This window comes from Cenococcum geophilum (assembly GCF_001692895.1).
Source record: "Cenococcum geophilum 1.58 unplaced genomic scaffold K441scaffold_29, whole genome shotgun sequence".
Taxonomy (NCBI): domain Eukaryota; kingdom Fungi; phylum Ascomycota; class Dothideomycetes; order Gloniales; family Gloniaceae; genus Cenococcum; species Cenococcum geophilum.
Window position 1 is genome coordinate 1,679,227 of NW_027137587.1, and position 18,659 is coordinate 1,697,885.

Below are 18,659 nucleotides of genomic sequence, written 5' to 3' on the forward strand. Positions count from 1 at the left end.
ACGGTCAATTGTACAAAAGCGCGAGCAGGAGGAGGCTCTAAAAGCTGCGCGTGCATTACTGAGGAAGGAACGGGCAACTGCGAAGTAGCTTCTTTAGGACGCCACAAGGCGGCCAGAGCCTTGATCTATTGTATATAGAGACTCCTTCCATTAAGAAACCAGTACTACACTACAAGATTCTAAATATTCGACTTTTTAGCAGAGCCCTGCGGCTTCAAAATCATGGTCTTGGCAAATCTGACGTTTGAGCTGGCCGGCACTTACCTCGGTAACGAGGTAAGTGGATCGCGACAGCGGCACGGGTACCGCGCAATCGAGGTGTTACGGTCATAATATTTGAGTACAGGCTCGCGACCGTCGCGCACTGATGCGGATGCAAACAACTTAAATTCACGTGATATTCTAACTTAATTAAGGAGGACCTAAACTCAATCAGTGGGGGGTATCCGCGTATCAATTGGGGGGTGTCCGTGTATCAATTAGGGGGTGTCCCGCTACCGCTGTCCTAATCTTATTGGTTGGTTTTTATTGATACCGAAGGGACCAATTTTAGCGGGTTAAGGGATAATGCATATGATGATCAAGGAGAAAATCCTCTGTAGTAAACATGCGCAATCTGATGAATGAAATACCGGCGTTGTATTCGAACGTACGCATGCGGAAAGGAGGTACTGAAATAGAGGTCGGGTGTTCGTCAGTAAGCAGTGAGATTTAAGGAATCAAACTGCACTGAAAGTTCATGGGGTGAAAAAAGCAGGGCCTCGAAGTCTAGGAAGGCTTAAGTTAAGGAAAAATTCTGTTAGCACTACATTTCCCGCAGCTGCTATCCGCCACCTGTCGGCGTGTTTCTACCTTTTGACGGTGACATGCTGTATGGGGCCTAGAGGTTACGTTAGTCAACATGTTCGTACACTAGATGCGGAGCTACCTGCAGGCCAAAAGGGTGGGGAGACAGTGCATACCAAGACCTTCTTTGCGTTACATATTCGCCATGCAAGATTCTTGACATTTCCATCAGCCTGCACCACCTCGGGCGCGAGTTCGATGCCAAACCTACAAGATGTTAGTGGTCTTCTAACCGGCTTACTTTCCATTTTAAAAAAAAAAAAGAAAAAAAAAGAAAACTTGCATTTGATGTACCGCAAAGACTACACGCTTTGCATACTTCCCATCCCTCCCGACCAAACTACCAAACGGCTCATCGACAGTGCTAGGCGCAATCTCCGGGTCTCTATCAAAGCAGTTCCTGACTACTGGAAGTAAAGCAGTCTCTACAGCACCTCTGATGAAACCATTCGCATCAACTTCAACATCTTCCTCATCGAATCGAGCGATACGGATCTCGAAAGGCAGAGAGATGGCCATAACGTTGTGTTTCCCATCGTGATGGTATCGAAACTCAAAGACACCAGAAGTCCACCAAATCTTGTCACCAGAAAACTCCATCTCACCATGATAACAATCCCTATTCTCACCATCCTTTCTGTCTTTCGCCGGAATAAGATCATCGCTGACCAAAATACCCTGGTCTGGTCTTGTAGAGTCATAGACACCACGGTTCGTAGCAATCCAGCGCCCGTTAGAAGCAACACGTGTAACATCCCTAGATGCACTATCTGCCACCATGTAAAGCCCAATCCAGTCCTTTTTGCTGTGGTTTAGTGGCGCAGTCCATCGCACCTTAATTAGTGCACCATACTCGAACATTAGTGTCCGAAACTCGCTTGTACGCTTGGCCGGCAGACGCGCCATCTCGCTCTCACGACCGCTGCTCTTGTCCTTCTCTGCGATTGCAGCGCTTGGCGTGCCTTCAATCTCGATGGAATAATCTCTGAGATCTAAACCCGCAATATCGGGAGCTAAGCGAGTGATACTGATACGTGCCGGGTATGACTTAAAGAGTGCTGTGGAATCTTTAACGAATGTACCAACACCCGCGGCGAGCTTGGGGCGTGCGGATTCAAGCAATTCTTCAACGAATTCAACGGTTTCGCCGAGCACGCGATCGACGCTACCATGCCATTGCCGGATCGGTAATGGCAGCGAGCGCTTAAGGCTTTTAGAGAGACCTGAGGTCTGACGCAGGGCTTCACCATAGAGTTTTTGCATATGCGGACGTTCGACAACCTGAATGAAAGCAAGAGTGAGGCTATGACTCAGTAATGCGAGGAAGAAGATAGTCTTGCTCCATGTAATGATGGCAACGCCCCAGACGCCGGCCAAACCAAGAAATCGTTCTGGATTGTTCAAGAAACGATAGATGCCACTGTACGTCAATTTGTTAGGTGATTGATCGAAGAAGTCGCCAAAGAACCAGCCAAATTCTCCAAGTGATTCGTATATGCTAACGACAGTCCACAGCTGGAGGGCTACCATAGCAACCCCGATGATGTGACGTAGAAGCACCAGCCCATAATCCCAATCAGGTGGCGAGGAGTACATCTTCCAAGCAGCACAGATGAAACTAGCATGACACATGGTCATGCTAAGATGATAAAGACTCTTCCACTGCCGCCAAGCTTCTTCAGCGCTGTCACCATACTTGATGAAATGACGAGTCCATTCCTTCTTGTTGGACTGCCGATCCAGTACGCATCCAATGCCCATTGAGTACCAGAGGCGCCAGACCACAGCATTTGCAACAAAGAAAGTCTGGAAAAGGCCTGTTGATGGGGTCATTGCCGCAAAACTGAATAGATAGAATTGAAAGAGCAGAACCGTCACGTCAATCGATCGATAAAAATCGATGTTTTGCAAACCAATAAGATTGTGGACTGGCGAGGGTTGGATTGTGGATCCGAAAGGTGGGAGGCCATCTCCAAATCCGGAGTCTGAACTTCTAGAATCTGGACGTTCGTCTTCTCGGGAAGTGTCCTTGGGTAGTCGCTTTCGGGGCGCCGGTGAGTTGTATGTTTTCTCGATATGAGGGTTTTCAACGAGAGCCAAGAAGGCGAATTGAGCAGCATGAGCGAGGATGGAGATGAATAGGACTTTGTAGCTTGCTGCCATGAGAGAGATGCCGTAGTACCCAGCATATCCAACAGAGTACATTGGGTGCGGAGCCATTTCGAATACGCCGTCAAAAGTAAGTTCTTGGTCGATGAGATAGAAGAAATCTCCCCAGTACCAGGCATAGTCTTTAACAACCCTATGAGCATCTAGTTTGACCCAAAGATTAAAGAGCACCAGGATAATCCCGGCAACCCAGCGAGCAACTGTCATTGCCACTCCTTCTCCCGCAGGTCTACCACCGCAAGCTATGGCGAACAGGGAGTAAGAAACAAAGTCACACATCAAAATTAGATCAACCACTCGTCTGAAGACTAGCCAAGTGTTGTACTCAATTGGTGCCTCCTCGAATTTGTAGTCTGTGGGGATTTTGGTTTCCATTTCCTTCTTCAAAATGGCATAGATCCAGGGATGAGGGTTTTTGCCTTTAGATGGATGTTCAAAGATCTTTGAATTTTTTGCCCATATGACCAAACGCCGGTGGTCAGACTGAACCTGAAGAAGGTATCCAATGCCGGCATTGTATGAAGCGCGCCAGAATAGGAAAATGACAGCGAATGCAGGAACTCGAAGGCTTGGCGGTAGCCAGTATAGAGTGAGTATCATCAGAGCAAGTACAGAAAGTACAATGAGGTCCGAGATGTTCTTTGGTTGTGTTGGTGATAGGAGCTGCGAGACCATGTCATGAGTCTGTGGAACGGTAAATACTGCAGTTAAGTGAGAATAGAATCAGCACTTATCATTCTCCACAAGGAGTTTGCTTGATTTGACCGCATGCTCTTTTATATCTAGTGAGCAATTGGCAGACGTTCCTCGTCGCATCCGACTAGACGTAACAGCACAAGCAGCTGGCGCGGCAAGCTACTCACCTGTGCCATCAGGAGTCCTGCCATAGGTGCGCCTATCCTTTTCATCTTTTCCGTTCATATCCTCTGCCGAATTCACTTCCAGCACTTTCTCTCTTGCATCTGCCGAGCTCTCTCTTTTTTGTGACGTTACAGTTGAATGTGGTGCCCCTCCTCTGAGTTCACTGCTCTCGACGAATCTTTCTCTCTCAAAACCACCCATCGCAATCTTATCAAGTTGAGTTGTTCAGATTGAGCAGATTCGGAAGCGAAAGGCCGAGAATTGGACGCACAGTAACAGGAATGTTCTCTCGAGATTATTATGCAGGGTGTTATGTGCGTGGATTCAAGGGTCGGTCTCAAGAACGAAGCAGTAATCGAGCCACTTCCTAGCAAGGAATATATACAAAGGCAATTTTCGCGGTTCCTCGACAAAGGCCATGGAGTCTCTTGCTTGGGTTGAGTGAAAGGAGGAGTGATCAATCGAAGACGTGTAGCGAACTTGGCTTGCATCGCTTTAGAGATGTGGCCCGTGCACGCGATCAAGAACATTAACTTCCTCGCGTCAAGCGACGCGGTAGAATAACTTACCGCCCGTATATACACCTCATTGATTGGTGCGCACGGGCCACAGTTCTAAGGATGCAAGATATCGGTGCAAGAGAGAGTTGTAAATAAATATTTTAATAACAATAATATATATAAGGCCGTCAAAATTGGCCCCTATACCTGTACGAGGCAACGGCTACATATCTACTAGTCTTCGGATTTAGTAGTCGTCGAGACATTAGGGCGGTAGTAAAAAGGTTTTTACACAAGGTAGTAAGATCTTGAAAACTACTACTATTTATACCCTCTTATAGTAAATAGCTACTGTACTTCTATTTTAAGCTTACTTATATAATCCTTATGGATACGAAACAAATTCTAACGTCCCCTAGCCTTTAAATTAAAAGTATTAATAACCTTTAACGTGGGACACGGGGGTCCTGCTCGGTCCCTAAGTCTTACTCGATTTAAACACACTAGCAAATTAGCATTTTGGCGGGGTAAATTACTTAGCGCGAGCAAAACTTAGGGACCTACGCCGCGTATATATACTACCTACCTCTTTATACGCAAAATTAGAATACTCTTTCCCCTCTAATTTTTTCCTATAGGGGGCATAGGCAACCTAAGGGTGACTTGCCTATAAGGCTCGTACGCTGCACTTATCTAGGGAAACCCCTTCCTTACCTCGCGCTTAAACACCTCCTTTTTCTTAAGGATTTGTCTATTCTCGTAACATACCCTACTATTCTATTAATTGAGCTCCCTATTTATATCTTACCTTATAAAATAATAATAATATATATTAAATCCTATACTAAGAGTTTTATAAAACTATACTAGAATATTAGCAAAATATAGTACCCTCTCAATGGCCTCAATGGTTAGTGGTTGACGCAATTAGCGCGTAGTTAAGGGCATTTGGCAACTTGACCGACTAGCCTATATTATGTTTTTTTAACACGCAGCCTGCGCGTAGCCTACACGTAACCTATATATAATCTACATACAACCTATATATTTGGCATATTTAGAGCCATCTGCCTCTTTTATACTAATAATATATTTTAAATAATAAATAAAGGCTAGCAAGATAAATTATATATACTTTTTTAAATAATATATATAGCTAAAAAGTAGCTACTAAGAGTAGTAAATATAGACCTATTTATATCTACCTATCTATATTATCTACCTATTTATATTACCTACCTATCTACATCTACCTACCTGTTTATATCTACTTACCTATTTATATCTACTTACCTATTTATATCTACTTACCTATTTATATTTACTTACCTATCTATATCTACTTACCTATCTATATCTACTTACCTATTTATATTTGCCTACCTATCTATATCTATTTACCTATTAGCATTTACCTGTTTATATTTACCTATCTATACTACCTTAATTTAATTAATCAATTAAATTGTTTATAGTGTTCGCTGGCTAGTTATTATCGTCTACTTCTAGCGACGGTTATTTAGCTCTGGTGACGGTTATCTAGCTCTAGTGACGGTTGTCTAGTTCTAGTAACAGTTGTCTAGTTCTGGCGATGGTTGTCTAGTTCTAGCGACGGTCGTCTGGCTTTGGCGACGGTCGTCTGGTTCTGGTAACAGTTGTCTAGTTCTAGTAACGGTCGTCTAGTTCTAGCGATAGTTATCTAGTTCTAGCAACGGTCCTTTGCTAGCTGCCGTTCTAGTGCCTCCCTAGGTAGAGAGGATATAGGGAAGGAAGGGTAAAAAATAAGGCGGTAGAGGTATATATAGAGGTTATTGGGAATATAGCGGGGACTTAATGCAGAGCTTTATATAGAGCCTCTGTATATAGAGCTTCGCGTAGAGCCTCTATACGTAAAGCTTTATATAGAGCCTTATATAGAGCCTCTATACGTAAAGCTTCGTATAAAGTATTTATATATAGAGCTTCGTGCAGAGCCTCTGTTAGCGACTTAGTTAATTAAGACATAAGCACGGTAAAAGGGTCGCGCAAGCCTATACAATTGGATTGTCTATAAACGAGAATCTAAAGCTAAAGAAAGGAAAGGAGAAGAAGGGGAGCGCCGCTTGAAGCTATATACAATCTTCGTGTCACGTGACCGCAATATGCGGCAATCTGTAGCAACTTGCCGGTGCGTAGTTCTGCCAAGTTCTGCTAGTGCTGTAACAGCCTCTATATATAGAGCTTTATATAAAGCTCTGTATAGAGCCTTATATAAAGCCTTTAAGTAATAAAACTATATAAAATTATATAAGATTGTATAAGATTATATTAAATTATATATAATAGTTAAATATATAGTATATAACTCTACCTTAATTATATATTAAAAAATATATAGTTAGCTTTTAAAGTTATTAAGTAGGTTAACTACGTATTATTCAACCTTTAAATATATTAAATAGGTTAACTACATATTAAGGAATATACAGTTAGCTTTTAAAGTTATTAAATAGGTTAACTGCGTATTATTTAACTTTTAAATATATTAAGTTAGTTAATTGCGTATTAAGTTGGTTAATTGCGTGTTAAGTTAGTTAAATTACATATTAATTACGCGAAACGCGCTAAATAAAGTCTACTTAAATCTTATCCTGCGAATATTTTCCTAATATAGGTGCTTTGGCTCTCCTCCTATGTGCTATAGCGCTAACTACAATAGGAAAAAAATATAGGCTTTAAATAGCTTTAAAAAATAGGTAACGGCGATGTGTTAGTATGGAGGGCGGGTGGTATCATGCGTGGGTGGTTCAAACAGGTGAGGATTCGGTAAATTTCTGTAGTAGATCATGGTTTCTGACATAAACCCATCCTTTTCTGAAGCGACTCTATGGCCAACACCAACAGCAAACCCACGCGAAGACCTCGCGATATAAAAACGCGCGTTTCCCTTCTACGGCCGACAAGAACTTTACCTAGACAATTCTATTTCCCTTCATCTACGTCGTCTCTTTGCGGACATATAACTGCGACCATTTAGGAGCTTGTTTCTGTGTGCTGAGTTTAGCACAGTCTCCTTCACAGCGACGTCCGTCCCTATCTTCGCATTGATCTCAAAGTCCACGAAGCCCAATTCACAGTCTCTCTCCACCCAATCTCCGAACATATCCGCATAATAATTGGTTACCTTATTCCGTCCTCAAGTCAAGCTGGCTTAAGGTTCTGCTGCCTCTATTGGAGCCTGGCTGTCTACTACATTACCTATAAAGGGCTGGTTCCTCTACTTCAATATCATCAACCTATCGGCATAATCTCCCTAGTTGTTAGTATATAGGTGGGTATCGGGGTGCTTCGCTTTTCCAGACTACTGTCGCAAGATCTCTGCGCGAGGATATTCGACAGACTGATAATAGAGGATGGCGGGTTTTGGGAGGTCAAACTCTTTGAGTATAAACACTGGAGGGTCTCTCTTGTAAGAAAGAAATTTATCGCTTTATCTAAGTTACCACTGCAGCTCTATCTAAATCCATAAGTAGGGTACTTTGCTAATTCGCGCCTTCTACATAGCGGTAGCTCCACCAATGTTAGTCAGGGCCAGCAGAGTGCTGGGCTTTTTGGCACTTCAATAAACACATCCCAGCCTCAGCAAAGCGGTAATATGTTTGGACAATCAACCTCACAACCGCAACAGACTGGAGGATTATTTGGTCAGCCCGCAACATCACAGCCGCAGCAAAGCGGAGGGTTATTTGGCAACCTACAGAAACCTGCTCAACAACAAACGGGAGGCTTGTTTGGTAATTCTACAACTCAGTCACAGCCACAACAGAGTAGTTCCCTCTTTGGAGGAGCATTAGGACAACCGAATCAGAATCAATCCCAACAATCTGGTGGATTATTCGGGAATTTAGGCCAACAGCAAAAGCCAGCCACACCCTCATTATTGTAAGCAAGGGACCCCACCCGCATTCACTTGCCTCACTCATATGCATCTGTCCACAAACTAACAGCATTCCTCCTAGCGGATCCACTGCAACTCAACCTAAACCCTCTCCTTCTTTGTTCGGCTCCTCCCTTCAACAACCACAGCAGCCCCAGCAGCAGCCCCAGCAGCAGCAACCATCCCTCTTCGGCAGCATGGCACAGCAGAATCCACAGCCCAACCCTTTTGGCGGTAGCCTGACTCTGGGCCAAAGCACTAGTCAGCCGCAAGCATTTTCTGGTTCAACTAGCACTGTTCCCGGCGTCAAAATTGACGTTTCGAATATTCGTGGCACGACACGCTTCTCTGACCTCCATGAGTCTCTCCAATCACAAATAGAAGACATTGATAAATTCATTCAGCAACAAATCAACTTCTGCACTCAATGCTCAGGCATGCTTCCCAAGCACAGTGCCTCGGTCACCTCTATTCCGCCAGATGTCGAGTTCTTAGAAGGCAGAGTAGCCACGGTAGAACTAGCAATCGATAACGACATCACTACCGTAGGGCGTTTGAAGGACATCTGCAGGAAGGACGCCGACGACGCAAGCCTCTCGTTCCGTGCCATCGAGAACCTCAAACTCCCGCAGCAGTTCCACTATGCGGGGATGACCGGCCTCGGCTCCACGCCCTCCGCGCCTCCAAGATCGAGTGCAATTCTTAGCGGCGCTAACGATGACTCGAGCGGCAAACCCGTAGATCTCGTTGGCTACTTCTCGAAACGTGCAGACGGTCTAGGTGACACACTGGATGAATACGGACGCCAAATCCGCGAGATCGAGGCGCACTTGAGAACCGTTGAAGCTGGCGCTATGCAAAGGACTGAGGAGCTAATGATGGCTAGGGGCGGTGACGCCGTAAGTGGGAGGGATCAGCAGAGGGAGCTTGTGGGGGCACTGAAAGCCATTGAAGGTGCCATTTTACAAGTTGCCGGAAAGGTAGGATCGGTGAGGGAAATGGTTGTTGAGGAAACTGTTGGGGCTGGAGGAAGGTAGTGCGGGAAGTTGGATATGTGTGGAAAACGACCGGGGTGTTTGTACTACCAGTGCTTTAGGGCTGTACAGAGGCTGAAATTTAAGCGGGCATGACCTTTTCTCTTTGTTTGGCCGTAGCAATAGGGCTGAAATCAAGCGCAAGTGGCTTATAATATCGAAGATATTTATCAGGCAAGTCATGCAGATATGCAAAATTCTGTTGGCAGGGGGTAGTCAGGCAGTCTTTGAGCTCGGCGATGTGTACGTGACAGTTCACGGGCCACCTTATTAATATAGTTCCATAGGTCCTTCCTCATAGAGCCTTTCACATCCATTCCGCCACGCCTAGTTAGTGATCTGACAAATTCTAAGCCACAAAACAATCTGCGTATGCTAGATTCGAAACGAGGCTTAGATTTTTCTCCGCAAAATCAAGAACCGTGCCTGCTGTCACGATGACGAAGTATCACATACAAACGCTAGATGAACAAGCATCAGATTCGAAGAATTGATAGCTACGTACGGCTGTCGTGGAGACTCAAGAGGATTGCTGGAGAGGTCAACAGGAATATAGCTGCCTCTGAATCTATATAGGGGCAATGGGGCGGATAAACTATCTGCCAAATGATGCATAACATGCGGAACGTTAGTCCCCCAACGCAAATTTTAACCCGAGTGTAATAAGCCAATTAGTTAACCCAAAGCTTTAATTTAGAGCTTTATTATATAAACTTTAATTAATATATATAGAGATAAAGGTTTTCCAGGGGGAGACTCCCTAGGACCCCCCTATATAGAGCTTTTGCTTAATTTAGAAGTAGTAGTAAGATTAAAGCGCCTTAGTTACTGCTAGGTAAGGATCTACTACAGTAACCGAGGCGCCCTACTTAAGCCAGGCCTAAAGAATATATTGGTCACAAATATAGCATATATTTAGACTGCAGAGCTTTAATACAAAGCCCTCTACGTAGGATATAATATAGTAGATTATAATTCCAATTTAAAGCTTTATATACTAAATATTTTTAATACCTAATAACTATTAACTACGTTATTACCTACCTAGTTCGGACGTATAATAATACAATGGCTTAGTAATAATATAATAGCTTAGCGCCAAGTAATAGGAGGGGAGGAGATTAGGGGTAGCTCGGCTACTGTAAGAAGGTTGTAATATTAGTATCCCTTCGTGTGGCAAATGTGACTTTTCGTATTGGGCGCTTTGGGCGCTCCTGCTTGGGTTAGCATGCTGCAGGCACCCTAGCTAGCGTGATTTTATTAGTAAGCCTCACCAAAACGCGTTAATATTGCGATGCTGATGAAATACTGCAGAAGGCCACTACGGCTACCACTAAAAACACTTATATAAATTTTTTTTTGAGGAAGTTGGGCCAAAAGTCGTGATATATGACGTTATGTCTGTATGTTTCTGCCCTTCCTTTACCAACCAGCTGCTAATTATATAGGAAAATCCTCCGTTAGAGTCCTCCCCCGAACCACCGCCATATATCCGCTTTATACGCGTTCTTAATGTTAATGAGGATAAGCTAATAAAGGACCAGCTTAAGGTTATAAGGGAGGACGTGCTGTATACATTAAATAAGGTGTACTAAGTGTTACAAGTGATTGAACGGTTTAATTAGCGGTTATTTAATATAGAGGATCGATTAAAGGCAGTAGAGGAGGGCTTGAAGGAGGCTAAGAAGGACACTGCAGTAAAGGCTTAATTAGCTTTGGAGTCTTAATATCAAGGGCATAAGAAAGTAGAGGACCTAAAATACTCACCTAGTCGTCGCCTACTGAATAAAAATTGTTAAAGCACCGAAGATATAGAGGAAGCCTATAGGCCTTACATTTATATACCGTTTGCCTGATTTTGACTATAAGGTTCTTTACCTTTTTTTATCTATATATCCAGCACCCCGAAAGGGTCTTATGGCCTTATTTCCTTGTAAAGCTTTTGATAGAACGGTAAGTTCGCGTCTTATACCGTTGAATTGCAGGTAGTGGGGTTTTAGCGGTAACGTAGGTGGTTTTTTGATTTGTTCTATTTTTATAACTAGGCCTAATACCAGATTAATATTGCCTAGATTTTAGTGAGCTTTAACGAAGAAGACGCTTAGTATTGTGCTTATTTAGACCTATCTGCCGACTGCCTATAATAACGAGGTTCTATGCCAATTGTATACGGAAACGGCGGTGGGTTTAGAGGAAGGGCTTCTTTAACGTTTGGAAGATCTTCTTGCTAATAATATAGGTGTTAATTATAGCCGCATTAAGCGCCTAGAAGAATAAGGGCAGCTAGGTGCGCATAGTAGTGATCTGGGTGGTATAATAGCTTTGAAGCTGATTATGAATATTAACGCCGCCTATCTAGTTATTGTAGTTAATAGAGAGCCTTGGGAGCGTTAACTTCTTAATTGGATTATTGCCCTAAATATTAGCTACTAGCTTCTTAAGGAAGGAATTATATGCCCACGGCCGACGCCGATTAACTTTATTAACGTCCTTATTGCTATATAAGTAAGCTATTATTAAAAACCGTACTAAATTCTTATCCTACCATATGATTAAAAGTACTAAATTAACTACCCTAACAACTACTCCTGTAATAAAATTAAACGGTAGCCTTTCCTTCCTTTTATTAGCCCTTTTATGCACCTCTAGATAGTCCTTTAAGTTTAATCGAGCTATACTAGCTGTAGTAATTCCGAGTCGTTAAAGCACCTAAAGCAACGGAATATTCGTAAAATAGTTATCTAAGAATAGGCAAAATCGACGAGCCTGAAGAGGAAGCTATTGGGTAAGGTAGAGGACGTACTTAGAGGTCTTTAAGAGGACAATATCTTAATAATTTATTTGAGAAGGAAGCCTAAAAAAGTAGCTAGGTGAGGTAAACATAAAGCTATAGCAATACCTATATTAACAAAGGCTTAATATCTTAAAGCCCTTAGGTACTGGCTTACCAGGCAATTTAATTATAGCTATAGATCGTCTAGTAAACCTTACCATTATCTTATTAAAGCTAACTATAGATCTAGGTATAACGTACTTCCTAAACGCCTCGCTTAAAGGAGTTGTTAACGGCTCAATTTTCTTAAAAATGTGACGTTTGACACCCTCTGGTGGAGGTAGTAAGGTATAGAAAAAGCGCTTAAGTTACTCCTATCTCTTTTAGCCTATAAATAAGCTAATCGAATGTCTAGGATATTTAGGATCTGTAGCCCAAAGGTCTTGCACCTGGGTGACTTTAAAGACGCCTATATAGATAATAAGTCCTACCTAAATCATTAATTCACCAGCAGAGGTCTCCTTCCACGTCCGTGATCGTTTACCCGCATATTGTTCTGATTGGTAATATCCGCCAGCATTTTAAGAGGCTGTATATAGGTTTGTATTAATCGCGAGCTTCTTAAATACACTAATATTAAAGAATAGTAGGAATACTCAAATTGGTAGGTCCTATCTAGATCTACACCTACTAGACTCTATATAAATTTAATCCGCTAATATACAATAAGCAGCACGCTCATTATCCTTATTTTAATTAGGAAGGTTATTAGATTTAACGTCCGCGATAACACCACCAATAGGCTCACTAGCACGCCGAGCGGCAAATAGCAACTCATCTAGAAGGTTAATAACTTCAAGGTTTAGTTTAGAGACAGCGGCCATAGGCTCCCATGAAGTAGGAACAGCAGGAAGGCCCATTCTTGTGACTTCTTTAGCTGATAGCTCTGGTAGTTTAGTTTTATCTACCTCATCTGCCTTATCCTTAGCAGTCTCGCCGCGGGCCTTAAAAACGGCTCCTAATTCGTCCTTAATATTCTCCCTTTGGCTGCTTGGCCAAGCCTCCTTAATATCTTTAATTAGTACCACTGCCTGCTGCGTAGTTCCTGAAGCCTCTAGAGGCTGTATAATTACTGCCGACGAGCTATTATGTATATACTGCGTTGCTTAAAAGGTCTGCGAATAGGACTTCCAGGCTTGAGGTGCTTTTGGAGGCTTTGGAGGCTTCGGAGCCGAAGACGTATGACGTTTTTTGGGCGGCATAAGGACGATATTTTACTGATGATTTAATGATTAAACAGACGGCAACAATATTGAAGCTTTTTAATCAACTACACTAAATATTATAGGCTTCCTGGCCATGTTACTGCTGTTCACCGCAATATCTAAGCGTTAAATAAGGCGCTAGCACCCTTGCCGTACTGACTTAGTACTTCAATACCAAGCTCTATACGGTATAGAGCCTCTAGATTGGCTTATGAGGCGTGCATATACGAAAAGTCCTTGAAATGGTTGCCATACAAAGGGATAGTATTAAACTTTAAAAATTGTGCCGGGAGCTTAATTAACGACCCCTATATAAAACGTTAGCCCGCGAAGCCCTACTGCACGCGTTTACGTCGCCGCGGGTGGAAACATCATCTGGAATCCTATTCCTCTTAATAGCCAAGTGCAGAGGCAATGGTAGAGAGCCATCGCAGCGCGTGTAGCGCTGTCGTTCGACTCTGTAGTAACGAGCCCGCGACGCGTGTAAAGTATCGCCCTTAACAACACCAGGAGCCTTACTGCCTCCGCTTAGAGCTCTTATTCTACCATCTAGGGAGGCCTATTAAGGGAAACTGGGATACGAAAACCGCCTAATATACAACTACCTGGCTCGCAGCTAGGCCCAAAACTAGCCTTATCTAGCTAGTTAACGTAAACGCGTCCTAGGCGTATAACAGGACACCCTTAGGCTTATACTAGCTCTAAGATCGTAAAGTAAGCGCAATAAGGGTGTAGGGATCCTCCTTTTATAAGAACTTGTTAAGGTTAACGCGTTATAGATACTTTATACAAAACTTATTAAGGCCCTAAGGCCACCACAAAGAACTTATTAAGGCCCTGCCTAAAGAACTTATTAAGGCCCCTTTATAAGGGCCTATCTGGTATCTGGTATAATTAGGTAACTTAAAAGAGGGTCTTAATAGGCGTAGTACGCGCAACCTAGGGGACGGCGACGCAATAGCACTGTAACGGCAACGCGACGGTAACTAGATGGCCTAACGAGGTAGAAACACGGGCAAAGCTCTAGGTAGGGAAACATAGGCCAGCTTTAACGGCCCTATGGCGTTTAACTTATAGTTAACTTATAGGCGACTTATAGGAGGGTCTTAATAGGCGTAGTGTATGTAACCTAATGCGTATATATATAAGGCGACTTATAAGAGGGTCTTAATAGGCGTAGTATATGTAACCTAATATATATATATAGGGGAGGCTATAAGGGAAATATAGGCTAGTTAGATAAGGACTTAATAAATAGAGATATAGGCTAGCTTATAAAAGGGGGGGATATAAGCTTAGTTAGTAGGAGAGGGAAGAGTAGGTTATCTAGTATAGGACCTAGTATCTCTATAGCCCCTCTCCTATAAGACACGGTTAGCCTATTATAGGGAAACCCTTATAGGTAACGCGAAACGGGAGCTAGTAGTGTATAGGGTGTTACGCCCCTATATTACTACTAGCCTCCTATAAGGTGTAGTGCGTAATAGCTACTACTAGCTCTAGGGACCTTACCCCTTAGTTAAGCTCTAACCCCTAGTACACCTAGTATATAGGTAGGATTACGTCCTAGCTAGAGAAGACTATTATATAACTTAAAAGAACGGATACGCGTATTAGTATATTAATAGATAGAACCGTTCGCCTCTAGGGCGGCTTACTAGTAAAATATACTTAAGGAGTAAATAGGAGTTACTTAGGTAAGGGAGGCTTTTTTAGTTTAGGCCTTAACTATAAAAGGTACCTAAGGCTTCTATATTATAGGATGCAGCCATAACGCCCTTATAGGATTACGCCAGTAAGCATATAAGAAGGGAGTTGCAACCCCTAGAAATGGCAGCTTATACCTATACCGGTAGAAATAATAAAGAAAGGTATAAAACTAGAGGCTATAGAAGGCTTTTAAGCCGTATAAAAGCGTACTAACTTTAGGAGAAAACTCTTATATAGACTACTAGGGGGCGGTTTAGTACTTAGGCTAATCCTATTATAAGATACCTAAAAGAATAGTAAAATTCCCCGTTAATTAGTGGTGGCAGCTAACTGCTTATAGAAAGCCCTAGGCCCTTAGGCTTAGTAAGGGAAAGCTACTTAAAAACTAAGGTAGAGGCCTAGATAAGCAGGTATGTTAAACTTTACTATATAACTACCTACTTAGAAAGGGTAATAGCGGATTACATAGTAGACACGGCTAAGGAACACGCCCTACTACCATAAAGCCAAATAGGGGTAAGAAAGAACCGCTCAATACTATTAACACTTACGCTACTCGCTGCCACCATTAAATCTGTATAGGTGATGCAAAAGGACTTTATAGTATCAATGCTCAGCCTAAATATTAGTGGCGCCTACAATAACGTACCCTATAAGCGTCTCTTATACATCCTTAGGGCAAAAGGCTTCCTAGAATGGATTATATAATTTGTTTAAGGGTTTATAGGTCAAAAAGAAATATTATTAGTCTTTAGCGGATACTAAAGCCCCCCTATTATAGTTGCAACAGGAATACTATAAGGATTACCCCTCTCGCCTATACTCTTCCTTTTCTTTATAAGTAACCTGCTTAACTCCTTTAAAGAAGGGGCGACCTAGGGGATAGGCTTTATTAATAATACAAACCTAATTATATACGGGCTAATAGCCGCAGAGAATTATAGAACACTAGAGAAAGCTTATAATACCTATATAGAATAGGCAAGACAATATAGAGTCCAATTCTTACCAAAGAAATACCAGCTAATCTATTTTATAAGAAAACGTAACCAATCTATAAATCTTTAGCATATAATTTATATCTAAGGCTTTAGGGGTTAACTAGTTTAGAGCCTAAGAGTATTAGGAGATGGGTATAGTAAGCTCTAGTAGAGCGTATATGCGGCGCAAGCGGCCTATAAGGGCTAAGTATAGTATATTATATTATCTAGGATCGTTAACTTTACATAGGGTCCATGCTTTTAGAGGTCACGCCTACTATATATAGCAGTTGTCCGGCCAACCATAACGTATAGGTCCAGTATTTAGGCCATTAGAGAATCTAAGAAAGGCCCCCCTAAATCGCTCCTTAAACTACTCTAAAAGGTCCAAATAGCTTGCCTCTAGAGCATAATAGGCGGATATAAGCGAACGGCTACAGCACTACTTAAGAAGAAAGCTAATATTCCCCCCCTATAACTATATATTGAAGCTGTTGCAATATAAAGGGTATAAAAGGAACGCAACTCTAATATTATAAAGTATATTAAGACACGCCTAAATAAACTATAGAGGGACCCTAGGGCGCCTTATAGGAGAACAAACTAATAACCCTAAAGTAGGGAAGATATATTAGAGAAACAGGTAAAGAAAGTAGAAGAAGAATAGCGCTGCTTTAGGGCCTAGGCCTATATAAAGGAGAAAGGGAGACGCGTAAGAGGCTAGTAAAGATAATAGTAAGAGAGAGAAAGGAGCTAAAGTAAAGTATAAAAGAACGCCGGGAAACCATCTACCGTAATACAATACTGGCTAAACTAACGCTGGAGAGGCGTATAGGAGTTAAAGGTACAAAGGCTAACTAAGGTAAGAGGAACCTAAGCTATAGTATGGTTAACGCTATAGGGGGTAAATACTCTAAAGCTCTGAGAAGGCCTAATAAAGGTAGAAAATATAATAGTAACACTCTTAAGAATAGGAATAATAGGACTAAAAGACTGGCTCTACTGGGTAGGTGTCCTAGTAGGTAGCCTAAGATATAAATATGGCTGGCTAAAATAGACACTAAAATATATAATACTGTTATGCCCCTTACGCACTAACTAAGAAGTAATGCTCTTAGTAGCTGGCATAAAGAACTATAAGACACTGCTCTTAATATAAAAAGGCCTTAAGGCGGTTACCTAGTGGCTTATTAGCTAAAATATACTAAACTAGTTCTAGGTTATAAAGGAAATAGCAATAAAGGGCAAGGGGGTAAGTAACGGGCGCCCCCTAATAACTCTATAGTAGTAGAGTAAAGTTTACAATACTAGCGCGCCCGTAGGCTTATTACGGCAGCAGTGGTTCCTAAGGAAGTCAAAAAGTAAGGTAGTAGGAGCACCACCGGTGACTCGTAGGCGCCTTATAGGCGAGTCCTAAAAGGCAGGGAGATGGATTACGGGGTTTTCTCAAATAGAGTTTTCTCCCTACATGTACATAAGGAGTAGTCTGCGTGGGCCTAATAGGGATCCGAATCGGACGTTAAGCAATGAATTATTATTATATAAAACGTTAATAATATTTAATTATAGAGCTTTAAACCGGTAGATCTTTTAGGAATGCCTATTATAAGTAACTCTAAGTATAAAATTTAGAATATTTAGTAGTGGTATAAGTATAGGATAGGGTATATATTTGCGTTCCTAAATATTATTACGTAACGTAATTTTTAGGTAATAAAAACCAGCCGTTAACGTTACTTAACTAATACTTACTAGAGGTTCCTCCGTCCTTCCTATCTTCTCTCTTACCCGTCTCCTCGTCTAATATTATCTATATTACTACGTTAACCAATAAATCCCTTAGTAGGGACTGAGGAGGAGTATTAAAGCACCGCCAGCTCTTATAAGGAAGAAGAAAAGAAGAAAAGAAGGTATAAAGGAGTATTTATAGACGGAGAAGGCCCTACAAGTATGTAATTTAGTAAGTACTAATAGTATAAGATTCTCGTATAAGATGGGCTTAATTGCTTACCAAAATATAGGGTATCTCTATTACTGCAGTGGCTACTATAGTAGTAGAGACGCCTTAAATATTTAATGTAACTAACTACTAAGGCTATTAATAAGTAGAAGGTAGGCTACTAATATAGTGCGAATAATATAGTTGTTAATATCCTGTTTTTACTTCTAGTATACGCGTAGATCGTTTTTATATTTGGCGTAAAGCTAATTATAGGCAGTAAGCCGGTTTAGGTTTAGGTTTGCTATTAATATAGCTATAGGTAGTATATCCCTTAATATAGGCCAACTTAGTAGTTCTAGCTTTAAAAGATAATCTTTTCTTTTTAGATAGGTTAATATACTGCTATACCTTGTTAGTTTTAGCTATATCTTAAATAATAAAGAACTATTAAATCTAACGTAATCCACCCCCAAGCTGGCCATACCCCCAAGCTAGCCACCTCAAAACTCACCAAAAATTAGAAAATTTATACTTTAATATCTTAACAACCACTAAATAATAAATTCTAATAATTTAGATTTGGACTTTTATATACACTCTACAGCTTCTATTAAAGNTGNATAGTAANTNGTTTAGTNGTTTTNAAGATATNNNAATTNGNNG

At 41.7% G+C, this 18,659-nt stretch overlaps 2 protein-coding genes across 2 annotated transcripts; one reads left to right on the forward strand and one right to left on the reverse strand.

Moving 5' to 3' along the window:
• Nucleotides 1–432: 432 nt before the first annotated feature.
• On the reverse strand, nt 433–3,887 carry K441DRAFT_154019 (phosphatidylethanolamine N-methyltransferase). The gene is made up of 4 exons (XM_067640213.1): nt 3,879–3,887; nt 1,130–3,797; nt 963–1,053; nt 433–880 (listed from the first exon to the last, which is right to left on the reverse strand). The coding sequence occupies exons 2-4, from the start codon at nt 3,688–3,690 to the stop codon at nt 824–826; spliced, it is 2,709 nt and encodes a 902-aa protein (XP_067502543.1). The 5' UTR covers nt 3,691–3,797; nt 3,879–3,887; the 3' UTR covers nt 433–823.
• Nucleotides 3,888–7,643: 3,756 nt separating this feature from the next.
• K441DRAFT_154033 (uncharacterized protein) lies at nt 7,644–9,417 on the forward strand. The gene is made up of 3 exons (XM_067640214.1): nt 7,644–7,824; nt 7,920–8,297; nt 8,375–9,417. Exons 1-3 carry the CDS (start codon nt 7,769–7,771, stop codon nt 9,327–9,329), a joined length of 1,389 nt encoding a protein of 462 aa, XP_067502544.1. The 5' UTR covers nt 7,644–7,768; the 3' UTR covers nt 9,330–9,417.
• The last annotated feature ends 9,242 nt before the right edge of the window (nt 9,418–18,659 follow it).